General features: G+C 46.0%; 1 protein-coding gene across 12 annotated transcripts in view; it reads left to right on the top strand.

Moving 5' to 3' along the window:
• The window catches only part of LOC137346623 (elastin-like), a 508,685-nt gene that overhangs the window by 481,596 nt on the left and 10,377 nt on the right, over positions 1-16,712 (top strand). For all 12 annotated transcript variants that reach the window (XM_068010226.1, XM_068010221.1, XM_068010223.1 and 9 more), the window contains 2 exons: positions 957-1,013; positions 13,353-13,409. In XM_068010226.1, coding sequence (XP_067866327.1) covers positions 957-1,013; positions 13,353-13,409 — 114 coding nt within the window. The remainder of the gene's footprint in view (positions 1-956; positions 1,014-13,352; positions 13,410-16,712) is intronic.

Genomic DNA, 16,712 nt, shown 5'->3' with positions numbered 1-16,712 from the left:
GCGAGATAATAGTAGTGGAATAATATTGTTTCAATATATCATCAGTTCCTTCTCTGATAAAGACAACACTAATAGGGCAGTGATTTGTCTCGCAGGTGAAAAGATTGAGTAAAGGATGGTTAAACTAGTACAAGATGTAGGCGATGAGTCAGTGGTGGTCATGAAAGTGGGTATTTATTTCTGAGCTAGAGGTCTCAAGAAGGTTTAGGTATCTTGCTTGGAAACTGAGGTTGAAGGAATTTTATTGCTTGTCTTTGGTGACGGTAATGAGTTTCCAACTAAATTTTGAAGGCAAACAAGTCATTGAACAAAGTGCTTTTCACAAGATAAAGGATTTTTTGTGTGTAGACCAGTGTAGTACAAGAGTAACAGAGCTGCATTTCTTGTGGTGAAGTGGGAGAGGCTCTGAGGAAATTCTGATTCACAGTTAAAGCAAGACACCTGCTTGGAGATTAAAGGTGCTTTTACACTCGCACTTGTTTAGTTCAGATTGTGGGAGACTGACATCTGTGAGCCAGCTCCCCGCGCTTACATTATTGAACCTGGCTCTCTTATTGGACATCAAAATTATAGACATGGAAAGCACTCCTATGATAACAGATCCAGATTTAGCAGTGTAAAAACAGAGAACATGCTCACACCAATCTCCACAATCCTAACTAAACAAGTGTCAATGTAAAAGCAGCTTAAAATAGCTGGATATAGAGCCCATAGAAGGGAGAGATACAACAGAGCAGGCAGAGGAGTAGCAATATAAATAAGAGAAAACATTAGATTCATTGAAAGAAATTACAAAGTTGTCTTGGCTCACACATGAACAATGACCATTTGATGGAGATACCAGAAGGCTGCCAGTGACTGTTGATGTCAGAACCTTTTGGAGAGAAGTAGGGGGGAAAAACAGAGTGAGGGAGGTGGTTACCATTTCTAATTATGTCTAATAAATTACTTATCAGGAGTCGGAATTGGATATGAAGCTATAACTGGACAGCTTGGAGGTCTACAGACTGCAGGTACCAAATATTCAGCTTGGTAATAAAGAATTTCAAAGTTGAAACAAGTTGGCAGTCAGAATTTATCAGTAATTAAATTACTGAATAAAAATAGTCGTCTCAGCCCCCACACCTATAAAGTTATGCTGGCCAACCTAAAGGGGCAGATCAGCCCAAATTGAGCTGTTGGTCAGAATTTCAGGCCCTTTATTTTTATCTCTTTAATATTCAGCTGCATCTATACCCAGGTCTCCTATGGACAAAGGAACTTACATTATAATAACTGATTTTGTTGAGAGCTTGTTCCTTAAATCTACTGCTTTGCTTTTTTACTTGGTTCCTCCAGCTAGACCCTTCTTACATCCAGATTACCTCAGGCTCTCAGAATTTTAAAGATCTCTCATGACTTAGATCTAATTCTCAGAATCATCCTTGTTTTTCGCTGAGTCTCAACATGCCAGTATCCTTTTGAAGATGAGGAGCCCAAAGTCACTTAAAATCTTCCAAATATAGCCTCATCGTTGATCCATATAACATTTTCATGATGAAATATGCTCAATATGCAACAAATTACTGAATTGGTCTCTTAATATCATCTGCTCATTGAGAACTTTTCATTATGAATCATTATGCAAGAGCACATCTTCATTTATTTAAATGCATTTCATGCTTCTAATTCCAATATTGGCCTCCTACATCTACTAACATTTAAATACATTTGCCAGCCCTTAACCAACCTAGTTAATTGATCCAGATCTCTGAAAACTGATCGGTATGAAATTGGGATAGTTTGCGCTCATTTTTTGGGCCCTTTGAGTGCCCTTAGACCTCCAATATGACATCCACAGTATGTGTGCATGCTTTTGGTGCAGATCACACATTTGCGTACTTGGCGTGGGCGTTAGCACACATGCAGTAAACAGGCACCAGAGGGATGCAGAGCAGGCAGATCATGATGATAATCAGCATGTAATGCTGATTTGACACCGGAGGTGCCATTTTGAAGCTCAACATTCCAGCCAATGCCCTCTCTTAACCTTGCACAGTTGAACATGTGTTCAGCAGCAGGAAAGACCCATCCCCACTAGCGCTATTTAAAGGGATCATCAACAATTTAGTTGGTTTCTTCTGGCTGTAGCTTAATTCTATAAGTGTTTGATTCTTTGTATAGTTGTTTAAAGCTGAAAAGATCTGCAGGGAGTGGTGTGGCAGGTGCTGAAGGAGTCTTTGTGGACTTCAAGGCTCCGCACAAGCCAGTTGCTCCCAGACACGGTGCACTCATAGCCATTCCCCATGGAATGCAGAATGACTTGGAACATAAGTAGAGGCTACGCAGAGAAGAACAAGCTTCTGGGAGAGAGATGCGGAGGAGGGGGCGACAGGCTCTCAGCAGGAGGACATACATGCCTAGAGGTTAAGGCAGCAATTCTTTTTTATTCACTCATGCGATTTGGGCATCAGCGGCTAGGCCAGCATTTATTGCCCATTCCTAATTGCCTGCGAGAAAGTGGTGGTGAGCGCCGTCTTGAACTGCTGCAGTCCATGTGGTGTAGGTATACCCACAATGCTGTTAGGTAAGGAGTTTCAGGATTCTGACCGAGTGACAATGAAGGAGCAATGATATATTTCCAAGTCAGGATGGCATGTGACTTGGAGGGAAATTTGCAGCTGGTGGTGTTCCCATATGCTTGCTGCCCTTGTCCTTCTAGGCATTAGAGGCTGCGGGTTTGGAATGTGCTGTTGAAGTGCATCTTGTAGATGGTATACATTGCAATCACAGTGAACTGGTGGTAGAGGGAGTGACTGTTCAAGGTGATGGATGGGGTGCCAATCAAGCAGGCTGCTTTGTCGTGGATGGTTTCGAGCTTCTTGAATGTTGTTGGAGTTGCACTCTCCCAGGCAAGTGGCGAATATTCCATCACATTCCTGACTTATAAAGTCATAATGGCACAAAAGGAGGCCATTCAGCCCATCAAGCCCATCCATGACTTGTAGATGGTGGAAGGCTATTGGGAGTCAGGAGGTGAGTTACTCTGTGCAGAATATCCAGCCTGAGATCTGCTCTTGTAGCCACAGTATTTATGTGGCTCATCAATGCTGACCCTCAGGATATTAATGCGGGGTATTTCAGTGATAATAATGCGATTGAATGTCAGGAGGAAGTGGTTAGATTCTCTCTTGTTGGAGTTGGTCATTGCCCGGCACATACATGACGCAACTGTCAGTTGCTATTTATCAGCCCAAGCCTGAAAGTTGTTCAGATCTTCCTGCATGTGGGCACAGACTGCTTCATTATCTGAGGAGTTACAAATGGAACTGAACACTGTGAAATCATCAGTGAACATCCCCATTTCTGACCTTATGATGGAGGGAATGTCATTGATGAAGCAACTGAAGATGGTTGGGCCTAGGACACTACCTTGAGGAACTCCTGCAGCTATATCCTGGGACAGAGATGATCTGCCTCCAAAAATTACAATCCTTTGTTCCAGGTATGACTCCAACCAGTGGAGAGTTTTCCCCCTTAATTCCTATTGATTTCAGTTTTACTAGGGATCCTTGATGCCACATTCAGTCAAATGCTGCCTTGATGTCAAGGGCAGTCACTCTCACCTCACCTCTGAAATTCTGCTCTTTTGTCCACGTTTGAACCAAGGCTGTAATGAGGTCTGGAACTAAGTAGCCCTGGCAGAATCCAAACTGAGCATTGGTGAGCAGGTTATCGGTGAGATTGTGCCACTTGATAGCATTGTCAACAACACCTTTCATCACTTTGCTGATGATCGGGAATAAACCGATGGGACAATAATTGGCTGCATTAGCTATGTCCATGGCCTTATGTTAAAGTTATTTCAATGAATGAAACACTTTATATGAAGTCCCCATTGCTACTTTGTTGCAACCCCATTCACCCTGGACAGAAGGCTTCAGGTGAATGTTATAACCAGCTTTTATGAGGAGGAAAGGTGGTGATCGTGGTGGTTGGATTGTTGACTGTTGGAATGAATTATATTTAGGGTGGGAGGACAGGGTTTCTGATGGCACTGTCAGATAGCCTCACTCACAGAGATTAAGTAAAGCATGCCTGGATCAGACCATCGTGGGCTTCTCTGTCAGCCAGTTGAGTGGCTGCAGGCACCATGGCCATATCTGCCTGCTCCTGCTCCTCATCCTCTTTGGCTGCTGATCATTCTGCACCTTCCTCCCCTTTCAGTTCCAATCCTATCTGCAGCGCAATGTTGTGAGGGGCACAGCAAACCGCAACAATTCTGCAGATCCATGATGAGGCATACTGAAGGGAGCCTCCAGAGCTGTCAAGGCACCTGAGCAACCTAATGTCATGTTTGTGATTCCTTTGTTGTATCTCTCCTCTGGTTCATGGGTAGAGTTCCTTACAGGAGTCATCAGCCAGGCCTCCAGAGGATAGCCCTTGTCCCAAATGAGCAAGTCACTGATGCAGTGTAGAGGAGCAAAAATCTGCGGGAAATGTGACTGCTGCAGAATGACTGAATCTTGGCAGCTCGCTGGATATCTAGCATAGACATATGTGATCACCTTCCAGTGGTCTCACACTATCTGAACATTGAGGGAGTGAACTCCATGCGATTTATTAAAAACTCATGGCTGATATGAGGGCATCTTGGTTGCCACATGTGTGCAACTGTGGGAACCCAGCCACTGCAGTGAAACCGATAGCCCTCTGAGTTTGACTGACCTCATCTGTGGCAAAGTGCACATAAATGGCTGCCTTGGAAAAGAAGGCATTGATGATCTTATGAGCAGCAGATTGAGAGATCCTTCCGATGTCACCAGTAGATCCCTGGAAGGAGCTGGAGGTGAAGAAATTCAGGCTGTGGTGAGCTTGACGGCCACTGGCAATGCATTCCCACTCGGTCCTCTTGGAAGGAGGTCTTGTTCCAGGAGATTGCAGATGTCAGCAATAACCTGCCTCGGCCATTTTGGGGACCCCCAGCTGCATTTAACGGTGCTCAGGCAATTAACACCATCCCTTTAAGAAAGGGGATCCCACCTCCAAGAACTGCTATCCAATCAGAGGCCCGGCAGCTCAGCAGTCCCACCACCACCACCAGGAGCGGTGGTCACTGCTGATACTGCAGTAGGCCCAGGGCTAGGAACGGCCATAGAGCCTCGGAAAGGAGGTAAGTGGAGGTGGGCACACTGGGGCCAGTCAGGCAGACCCCACTGAGGGGTAGCAGGAATGCAGGGTGAGCTGTTGAGGGCAGAGGGTGGGTGTTAGCACAGGAGTTGTCTTTGCCATAGCTTGCGCAAGCAGGAAAGCTCACCACCACCACACCGCCACCACCCCCCCCAGCCCCGACTAATCCACACGGAGGTCACCTGGTGGGGGTGGAGTCCCCACGTGGTGGGGGTGGGGTCCCCACGTGGTGGAGGCACCTGCTAACCCCCCCCCCCCTTGTTAAATGCCAGCGATAGTGGGATGAACCACTTAAGTGGCCATCAATTGGCTACAAGAGCAGGTCAGAGGCTAGGAATCCTGTGGCTAGTAACTCACCTCCTGACTCCCCAAAGCCTGCACCATCTACAAGGCACAAGTCAGGAGTGATGAAATACTCTTCACTTGCCTGGATGGGTGCAGCTCCAACAACAATCAAGAAGCTCGACACCATCCAGGAAAAAGCAGCCCACTTGATTGGCACCCCATCTACAAACATTCACTCCCTTCACCACCGAAGCATAGTGGCAGCATTGTGTACCATCTACAAGATGCGCTGCAGCAATGTACCAAGGCTCCTTTGACAGCACCTTCCAAACCCAGGACTTCTACCATCTAAAAGGACAAGGGCAGCAGTTGCATGGGGACACCACCACCTGTAAGTTCCCCTCCAAGCCACACACCATCCTGACTTAGAAATATATCGCCATTCCTTCACTGTTGCTGGGACAAAATCCTGGAACTCCCTTCCTAACAGCACTGTGGGTGTAGCTACCCCACATGGACTGCAGCGGTTCAAGAAGGCAGCACACCACCACCTTCTCAAGGGCAATTAGGGCTGGGCAATAAATGCTGGCCTTGTCAGTGACGCCCATATCCCACGAACGAATAAAAAAAATCTTAAGGGCCTCAATTGGCCTCTGGTTAGGAAGGCCATCCTCGGCCTTCCCTTCCCTTGACAAAATTGAACAATGCCAGGAAGGCGACAGGCACTCCACCCCCACCCCCGTGCCTTTCCTCATTATTTTATGGGCCCTGATGCCACCCTGCCCGTCCCTTGAGGGCTGATAAAATTAAGCCCAATATACGTGATGTCTGCGCTTCAGTAAGAAAGTTCTCACTAAAGTCTGCCACCTGCTCTAGCCAAAATTGCAACCTCAGAGCAGGACAAGGACTTCATTTCCAGCGGTTGTGAAAGTGGCCATGACAAAGAGCTTTTTTGCATATCTCCTTCCAGGCTGAATCTAGAGATATTTGCCATCCATTGCTGTGTAAAGGAGGCCACTGAAGCTCTCTATTTACTGAGAGCTAACTCAGCTAATTTCATTCTCTCTTGCCAGAGAGAAGCAGGCAGAATGAGCACATGGCATAGCTAGGTTTGCAGACTTCCCTGTGGTGTAGGGTGCATTTTTTTTTATTATTCATTCATGGGATGTGGGCATCGCTCGCTAGGACAGCATTTATTGCCCATCCCTAATTGCCTTTGAGAAGGTGGTGTGAGATGCCTTCTTGAATTGCTGCAGTCAATGTGGGGTAGGTACACCCACAGTACTGTATGGAAGGGAGTTCCAGGATTTTGACGCAGCGACAGTGAAGGAACGGCGACATGTCAGGAAGGTGTGTGGCTTGGAGGGGAACATGCAGGTGCTAGTGTTCCTATGCAACTGCTGCCCTTGTCCTTCTAGGTGGTAAATGTCGTGGATTTGGAAGGTGCTGCCTAAGGAGCCTTGGTGCGTTGCTGCAGTGCATCTTGTAGATAGTACACATTGCTGCCACTGTGCATCGGTGGTGGAGGGAATGAATGTTTATGGATGGGGTGCCAATCAAGTGGGCTGCTTTGTCCTGGATGGTGTCGAGATTCTTGAGTGTTCATCCAGGCAGATGAAGAGTATTCCATCACACTCCTGACTTGTCCCTAGTAGATGGTGGACTGGCTTTGGAGAGTCAGGAGGTAAGTTACTCACTTCAGGATTCCTAGCCACTGTATTTATATGACTGGTCCAGTTAAGTTTCTGGTCAATGGTAACCCCCAGGATGTTGAGAGTGGGGGATTCAGCTATCGTAATGCCATTGAATGTCAAGGGGAGATGGTTAGATTCTCTCTTGTTTGAGAAAGTCATTGCCTGGCACTTGTATGGCATGATTGTTAGTTGCCTCTTATCAGCCCAAACCTGGATATTGTCTAGGTGTTGCTGCATTTCTACACTGACTGCTTCAATATCTGAGGAGTCGTGAATGGTGCTGAACTTTGTGCAATCATCAGCGAATATCCCCACTTATGACCTTATGATGGAGGGAAGATCATTGATGAAGTAGCTGAAGATGGTTGGGCCTAGGACACTACCCTGAGGAACTCCTCAGTGATGTCATGGAGCTGAGATGATTGACCTCCAACAACCGCAACCATCTTCCTTTGCTCTAGGTGTGACTTCAACCAGCGGAGAGTTTTCCCCCTGATTCCCATCGACTTCAGTTTTGTTAGGACTCTTTGATGCCAGATTCAGTCAAATGCTGCCTTGATGTCAAGGGCAGTCACTCTCACCTCACCTCTTTTGTCTATGTTCAGCTCTTTTGTCCATGTTTGAACCAAGCCTGTAATGAGGTCAGGAGCTGAGTGGGCCTGATGTAACCCAAACTGAGCAGGTTATTGCTAAGCAAGTGCCGCTTGATAGCACTGTCAACAACACTTTACTGATAATCGAAAGTAGACTGATGGGGCAGTAATTGGCTGGGTTGGATTTGTCCTGCTTTTTGTGTACAGGATTTACCTGGGCAATTTTCCACATTGCAGGGTAGATACCAGCATTGTAGCTGTACTGGAACAGCTTGGCTAGGGGCGCGACAAGTTCTGGAGCACAGGTCTTCAGTACTATTGCCGAAATATTGTCAGGGCCCATAGCCTTTGCAGTATCCAGTGCCTTCTGTTATTTCTTGATATCACGTGAGTGAATCAAATTGGCTGAAGACTGGCATCTGTGATGCTGGGAACTTCAGGAGGAGACTGAGATGGATCATCCACTCGGCACTTCTGGCTGAAGATTTTTGTAAATAATTCAGCCTTATCTTTTGCACTGATATGCTGGGCTCCTCCATCATTGAGAATGGGGCTATATGTGGAGCCTGCTACTCCTGTTAGTTGTTTAAATGACGACCACCATTCACGACTGGATGTGGCAGGACTGCAGAGCTTAGATCTGATCTGTTGGTTGTCGGATCGCTTTGCTCTATTGCATGCTGCTTATGCTGTTTGGCATGCAAGTAGTCCTGGGTTGTAGCTTTACCAGGTTGATTCTTCATTTTGAGGTATGCTTGGTACTGCTCCTGGCATGCCCTCCCGCACTCTTCATTGACTCCATGCACATCACTTTGCGGGCACCACATTTCAACTTTGCCTTACAACGGAACCTAAAGGGATTCATCCCTCAACGTTCAGCTGGTGTGTGATCATAGGCAGACAATCATACAAGTCAATGCCTGACACAGTCATGAAGCCTTCATTCCGCAACAGTCCACTATGTCATGGTATTGAGCCACCACGCCAAAGCAAACTTCCTGACAGCACTGTGTCTACCAACAGCAGTTGGACTGCAGCGGTTCAATAAGGAGGCTCACCACTACCTCTCAAGGGCAATTAGGGATGGGCAACAAATGCTGGCCTTGCCAAGATGCTCACATCCCACAAAAGAATAAGAAAAACAGTGGCTACTGAGCAACGAGGGCTGTCCGTTTATGAAATAAAAACAGAAAGTGCTGGAAATACTCAGCAGGTCTGGCAGCATCTGTGGAGAGAGAAACAGAGTTAATATTTTAGGTAAATGACCTTTCATCAGAGTTGGCAAAGGTTAGAAATGTAGTGGGCTTTGAACAAGTGAAAGGGGGGGAGGGAGGTAGAAGAACAAAAGTCTGTGTAGGGCGAAGGGCAGGAGAGATTAAATGACAAAGATGTCATGGGACAAAAGTCAAAAGGAGTGGTAATAGTTGTAGTAAAAGACAAAACATTTGTCCAGAGAAATTGTTAATGGTGGAATAATGAACAGCTCTGTCCGAAAGCAAAAACATGAAAAATAAGTTTAAGACCAGCACATGATTGAAAAAAAAGCACAATCAAAATGGGGGTCATGGTCTGAAATTGTTGAACTCAATGTTGAGTCCAGAAGGTAAAGTGCCTAATCGGAAGATGAGGTGCTGTCCTTCGAGTTTGCGTTGAGCTTCGGTGAAACACTGCAGCAGGCCAAGGACAGAAATATGGGCATGAGAGCAAGGTAGTGAATTAAAATGGCAAGCAATAAGTTTCTTCAGGTCATGCTTGCAGACTGTGCAGAGGTTTTCCACAAAGTGGTCACCCAATCTATGTTTGGTCTCCCCAATATGGAGAAGACCACGTTGTGAGCAGCGAATACAATATACTAAATTGAAAGTACAAGTAAATTGCTGCTTCACCTGGAAGAAGTGTTTGGGGCCTTAGAAGGTAAAAGGACAGGTGTTACGCCTCCCTCGATTGCATGGGAAGGTGCTGTGGGAAGAGGTGAGGTGTCGGGGGTGATGGAGGAGTGGACGAGGGTCGGTCTCTTTCAAATGCTGACAGGGGAGGGGAGGGGAAGATGTGTTTGCTGGTGGCATCAGGTTGGAGGTGGCTGATATGGCGGAGGATGATCCTTTGGATGTGGAGGCTGGTGGCATGGAAATTGAGGACAAGGGGAATCCTATCGCAGTTCTGGGAGGGAGGGGAAGGGTTGAGAGCAGAAGTGCAGGGAATGGGTCGGGCGCAGTCGAGAGCTCTGTCAATTACAGTGGGGAGGAATTCTCGGTTGAGGAAAAAGGAAGACATATCAGAAGTGTTGTTGTGGGAGGTTGCATCAACAGAACAGATGTGACGGAGATGGGCAAACTGGAAGAATGGAATGGAACCCTTATAGGAGGCAGGGTCTGAGGAAGTGTAGTCAAGGTAGCTGTGGGAGTCGGTGGGCTTATAATGAATATTAGTAGACAGCCTATCCCCAGAAATGGAGACAGAGAACTCGAGGAAGGGAGGAAAAGTGTTAGAGATGGACCATGTGAAGGTAAGAGAAGGGTGGAAATTAGAAGCAAAGTTGATGAAGTTTACTAGTTCCTGTCTTATGATATGGCTCGTGACTCTGTTGTGCAACCCATGCACACATGGATACAATGAAAACCATGCTGTTACACAGAATGTGAAAGAACAGATCATTGGTGTGCTGAAACAATGCTTCCGCTGCCTGGACCGCTCTGAAGGAGCCATGCAGTACTTGGCAGTGCAGGTATCAAGATTCGGCATGGTTTTCTGCATACTGCACATCCTCTCCATCATGAGGGGACAGCCCTTGCCACCAGCTAAATGGCAAACAGCTGAGGAGCAGGAGGAGGAGGCAATGAGGAGGTTAAGCAACGCCTTCATTTTAAAATTTTCATCCTGTTTGCAAATCGTGCATAGCCTCGCCACTCCCTAGCTCTGGTCTCCTCCAGCCCTACAACCCTCCGAGATATCTGCGCTCCTCCAATTCTGACCTCTTGAGCATCCCCACTTTTAATTGCTCCACCATTGGCAGCTGTGCCTTTAGCTGCTAAGGCCATATGCTTTGAAAGTCCCTCTCTAAACCTCTCCATCTCTCTTCCCTCCTTTAAGACACTCTTTATGACCTACCTCTTTGACCATCTCAATATCTCCTTATGTGGCTCACTGTCAAATTTTGTTTGATAATGCTCCTGTGAAGCGCCTTGGGATGTTTTACTACATTAAAGGTGCTATATAAATACAAGTTGTTGTTGGTTTCAACATATACAATATTTGGACACAGAATAACATGCACACAATTATCAGGATCCTGTTTTTTCAGTGGAGGAGACATGCAGCTAGTCTTGGAGGACAGCCTTGAATACTTCTGGGCCTAGAAGGCCTGGCTGCAGACTGCACCATCTTAGCATGGGTGGCAGCAGTCTGGGATGGCTGGCTGGCTGGCAGGTACCAGCAAGGGCACTGCCAGAATGGGAGGACGAATGCTGTCATCCAGAGACAAGACAGCAGGTTTGTGCTCCATGGAACCACTGCCACCTCCTTGGGACAGCACCTCAGGAACCATAATAATCTGTTGGAGGACAGATCGCTGGACTGCTGTGATACCCTGCAAACCCCTTTGCACACAGTAATCCACAACCATGATGGCAGCAGTCTGAGCTTGCAGGGTTGTAAACACGACAGCAGTTTGAACTTCCACTGCAGCTCTCAAAACTTGGAAGGCTGAAGCTTGTGCTGCAATGGAAGCTGTGATGTCAGCCATCAGACACTACATCACAGTTGGGTTCACAAGTGTGCGAATGGAGTTGGACACCACTTTCATAGTAGAAAGGATGGGCTCCAAGCTCTGCTCAAAGTCCCATGCCAAGCTGGAGCTGGACCTCTATATGCTCCTTAACATTGTCTACAGGCTTCCTAATGCATCAAGCATCTCATTGTGCATACCATCAGCATTCTTCTGCAAGCTGCCCCATTGAAGTACTCATCTTAGTCCTCTGCAGCAGAACTCATGTGTGAACTCACCCTCTAGTGAGCTGCCAGCTGCACTATTCTTGCTGCTGCCCTGGCTGCAACCACTTATGCCTGATGTCTCAACCCATTCACATCCTGCCTTGCATTTATCCTTAAGATATGCACAGTCATTTTCTGAGCTGCTGGCTGCAAAATTGAGTGATGGTGTGCCTTCACCATCACTGCCTTCCTACTGTTCTTCCAATGCCTGGCCAGGTTGCACTTCTTGAGTACCTGAAAGGAGAAAGGCACAAGGGTAAGGGTGTGGTGTAGGGAGGAGGGAAATTAAGAAGTGCATGCTTACATCATTTGCTGCTTGCAAATCAGGAGAGTGTGGAATGAGGGAGAGATAGGATGCGAGAAGCAGGATTAGATATGAAGGTACCATCACCTTCAATGATTTCAGCTCTGCCACTGACCACTATCTCAGCAACGTCTGTCCCAATGATGTCCAGTACCATCTCCTCCATGGGGATTAGGATATGCAGGTGTGTCCATTCCCCTCCGATTAGCTCCTGCTACCTCTAGTTGAGTGCCACCTTTTCCTGGAAGAGAGAGAAGTGCGTCAGTGAGAGTCATGCATTTGTTTGGCTGATGTGGCTGTCATGGTTGAATAGCTGGCAGTGTTTGCAAGCTGTGAGAGGCCAGTGTGTGGTTTGTAGCAATGTTAATTGTGTGAGGGTAAGGTGGAACATATGATTGTCAGATGTGCGTCCTGATGGATTGAGATTGTTGGTCGGTGAGTGATGGATGTGTGGTGCATTGAGGAGTGTCTGAGGCTAGTAGTGCAGTTGTTAGGCATTTGAAGATGCACTCACTGACCTTGATCACTCATGTGAGGTCATTGAAGGTTTTGCAGCACTGCATCCAGGTCTTTGGAGTTTGACTCCTGGGATTGACTTCCATGGCTATGTGTGTACTGAGCATGTGACTGGCAGGCCTCCTGATCCCTTGCGTATGCAGGATATCTCCTTGCCACCTCCGGCTCCAAGGCCTCCAGTGCAGAGTCCAAAAACCTTGGGCCCACTATCAGCCGTGTTTCCCAGGTTAGATTCACTTCCTGCACGACTGCCAGCACCTGCTTCAGCCACACTGCACCTCCCCTTTAAGAGGTACAGACCAGCATTAAGCAGTGCTAGCCAATGATGATACTGGCACCCTGCTGATGAATCCACTCAATCAACAGCACAGTTAGCACTAGCTAACATCCCCCAACCTATAAATCCACATCACTGCCTCAGCTAGAGATTTTTTTACCAATGCATTTTCTTTCTATTGCCAACCTAGTTTACAATTCAGATAGTCAATCTGCCACACATTCCTTGAGACTTAAAAGTGTCATATTTTCAAATGCCCGTTGAAAATCCAAACAAATTATATCTTCTATATTGCCTTCAACCATTGCTGAATTGCCTTATCAAAGAATTCCAGTGGATTTCTAAAGCATGATGACTTTTCTTCTCACAGCAATAAGAGTGAGTACAACAGAGTTTTTTATTTTATGTCTATTTTTGCCACCTTTCTCATAAATGAGCAGGCCATCCAGCCCATTTTAAAAAAGGATATATGTGCCATTTTGACATAGCAATGTTTAATGGGCCAAATTTTGTCTGTGTTGCAGGTAAACCTCCTAAGCAGTATGGAGCACTGGGCCAGTTTGGGTATCCTTATGGGAGAGGTATGAGCAATTAATACTGCATTCATTTTCATTGAATGTATACATTATTTAATATGGGTACTAACTAAAAGCTAAGCAGTTAAACTGATCCTTATTATATTAATAAGCTCATAATATACACATTGCAAATAGTAAGTTTGTATGATTACTGAGATGCAACAGGATCCTGATAATTGTGTGCATGTTATTCTGTGTCCAAATATTGTATATGCTGAAACCAACAACAACTTGTATTTATATAGCACCTTTAATGTAGTAAAGCATCCCAAGGCGCTTCACAGGAGCATTATCAAACAAAATTTGACAGTGAGCCACATAAGGAGATATTGGGACAGATGATCAAAGAGGTAGGTCATAAAGAGTGTCTTAAAGGAGGGAAGAGAGGAAGAGAGATGGAGAGGTTTAGAGAGGGAATTCCAAAGCATATGGCCTTAGCAGCTAAAGGTATAGCTGCCAATGGTGGAGCAATTAAAAGTGGGGATGCTCAAGAGGTCAGAATTGGAGGAGCGCAGATATCTCGGAGGGTTGTAGGGCTGGAGGAGACCAGAGCTAGGGAGTGGCGAGGCCATGCAAGATTTGCAAACAGGAGGAAAATTTTAAAATGAAGGCGTTGCTTAACCAGGAGCCAATGTAGGTCGATAAGCACAGTGGTTGATAGGTGAACAGGACTCAGGCCCAACCAGGCACACATATCTCAAGCTCCTTTATTGAAGGCCCTGTAACCTTCTGCATCCCGAGCTGAAGCGTCTTGAGGAGCATTGGATGAGATAGAAGGACACTTAGAACAGGTTGTACCAGGGTGAAGAATATTTCATGCCAAGTACAAAGATCACTGTAAATTACATTCATTTTTGAAATGGTTGTTGTGCAGAGTTTTTTTTGGTGAGTATTTGATAACCACATAACATGTTTTGTCTGAATCCCTATGCTTGTGTTTAGGTTAACTGCACTGCTAAGGATGGTGGAAGGCCTGGGACTGATCTTAAGGGAACTGATGATGCAGGGGAATAGCAAACATAGAGCCAAAGTACATCTGCATGAGCTACTACCAAAAAGTCTTGCAGCTGTCAGGATAGGTAGATCTTGCTCGTCCTCATCATCCTCAAAATTTTCCTGTCACACATGCTCTTCCAACTCCATATCTTCCTGCCCAACTGGCTCAATGGGTTTTCCCCACTGGATGCCACAGTTGTGTAGAATGCTGCAATCAACCATGATTCTGGATACTCTGTGGGAGCTATACTGCAGAACACCTCCAGGCATGCTTGCCTTCATCAGTCGGGGCATAGAGTATAAAAATTGGCAAGTCATGCTGCAGCTGCACAGAACCTTAATTAGGCCACACTTGGAATATTGCGTACAATTTTGGCTGCCACACTACCAGAAGGACGTGGAGGCTTCGGAGAGGGTACAGAAGAGGTTTACCAGGATGTTGCCTGGCCTAGAGGGCATTAGCTATGAGGAGAGGTTGGATAAACTCGGATTGTTTTCACTGGAACGACGGAGGTGGAGGGGCGACATGATAGAGGTTTACAAAGTTATGAGTGGCATGGACAGAGTGGATAGTCAGAAGCTTTTTCCCAGGGTGGAAGAATCAGTTATTAGGGGACATAGGTTTAAGGTGAGAGGGGCAAAGTTTAGAGGGGATGTGCAAGGCGAGTTCTTTACACAGAGGGTGGTGAGTGCCTGGAACTTGCTGCTGGGGGAGATGGTGGAAGCAGGTACGATAGCGACGTTTGAGGCATCTTGACAAATACATGAATAGGATGGGAATAGAGGGATACAGTCCCCGGAAGTGCAGAAGGTTTTAGTTTAGGCAGGCATCAAGATCGGCGCAGGCTTGGAGGGCCGAATTGCCTGTTGCTGTGCTGTACTGTTCTTTGTTCTTTGTACCTGTCTAGGCAATGGAAATAATGTTTCAGAAGGCCAGAGATCTGTTCTGTCAGGCCTTGAGTGGAGGCATGGCGCCTGAACTTACCTCAGGTTCTTGATGTCTTTGTTACATTGCTGTTTGTGGGAGTTTGCTGTGCACAAAATTGGCTGTGAGGAGTTTCCAGACTTGCTTTTTTTTTTAAAAGGGTCACTGGAAGAACACTTACGACCTTGTTTAAAAAACACTTACTGGAAGACACAATGAAGTTAAATCAATTTAAGGAGCTTTGCTGGCTATTGGAATTGTTTACAGAGAAGTCACATGTCTGAGTTTATGGCTCAGGAGTTTTGATTTTGTTTTTGGATATTGTTTGAGTTCAGTTGGGGTGTAAGCCTGCTAAGACAGAGAAGCCACCAGCTCATCCTTTTCCACCTCTTTGAGAAACCCTGAGAATCCAGTGGGAGAACTGAAGAAACTGATGCAGCATTTCTCCTGAATAGCCTGTCAGACTAATCCTCGACGTCGCCTGAAAAGATCTGCTCCAGAAAGATCCCAATGACAACCGTCCCCATGTGCCTGGACACCAGACCAAAGGGCCATTTCAGAACATTCTATATCTTATCCTTTTACTTCAAGAATTAACAAGTATTTGGCCAAAGTTGTTTTCTTTTTTGTAAAGTGATCTCTAAAGAGAAAACTTCTTTAACTGGTATGTGTATGTGTGTGCGTGCATGTTGGGTTATTTAGAAGGCAAATTTCGTATTTCAATCTGTGGGTTCATAAGCTTTGCACCTTTATTGAATAAGTTTTGTTTTATAATAAATTAATAATATTGTTGTTCATTAAAGAAACCTGGTTGGTGGATTTTATTCTGAAATTAAAAATAAAGTATATAATTGGCCGTATCAGTAACTTGCTAAAACATTTAAATATATGTTGTGACCCGTGGAGAAGTGGAACTAGAGAACCAAGGCTGGAGAAATGCACTGTCTTTCTCTAGTTCCACTTCTCCACGGGTCATAACAGATAATTGGGGCCTAGATGCGGGATAACCCAAAGTTCAGTTCAGAGATACAGCACTGAAACAGGCCCTTCGGCCCACCGAGTCTGTGCCGACCATGAACCACCCATTTATACTAATCCTACACTAGTCCCATTTTCCTACCACATCCCCACCTGTCCCTATATTTCCCTACCACCTACCTATACTCGGGGCAATTTATAATGGCCAATTTACCTACCAATCTGCAAGTCTTTTGGCTTGTGGGAGGAAACCGGAGCACCCGGAGAAAACCCACGCAGACATAGGGAGAACTTGCAAACTCCACACAGGCAGTACCCAGAATTGAACCCGGGTCGCTGGAGCTGTGAGGCTGCGGTGCTAACCACTGCGCCACTGTGCCGACAAAGTGTAATTGTAAGCGGAATGA

The sequence above is a fragment of the Heterodontus francisci genome, chromosome 30 (assembly GCF_036365525.1).
Source record: "Heterodontus francisci isolate sHetFra1 chromosome 30, sHetFra1.hap1, whole genome shotgun sequence".
NCBI lineage: Eukaryota > Metazoa > Chordata > Chondrichthyes > Heterodontiformes > Heterodontidae > Heterodontus > Heterodontus francisci.
The sequence above is the reverse complement of the archived record's forward strand: the minus strand, read 5'-3'. Positions and strand labels throughout refer to the sequence as shown.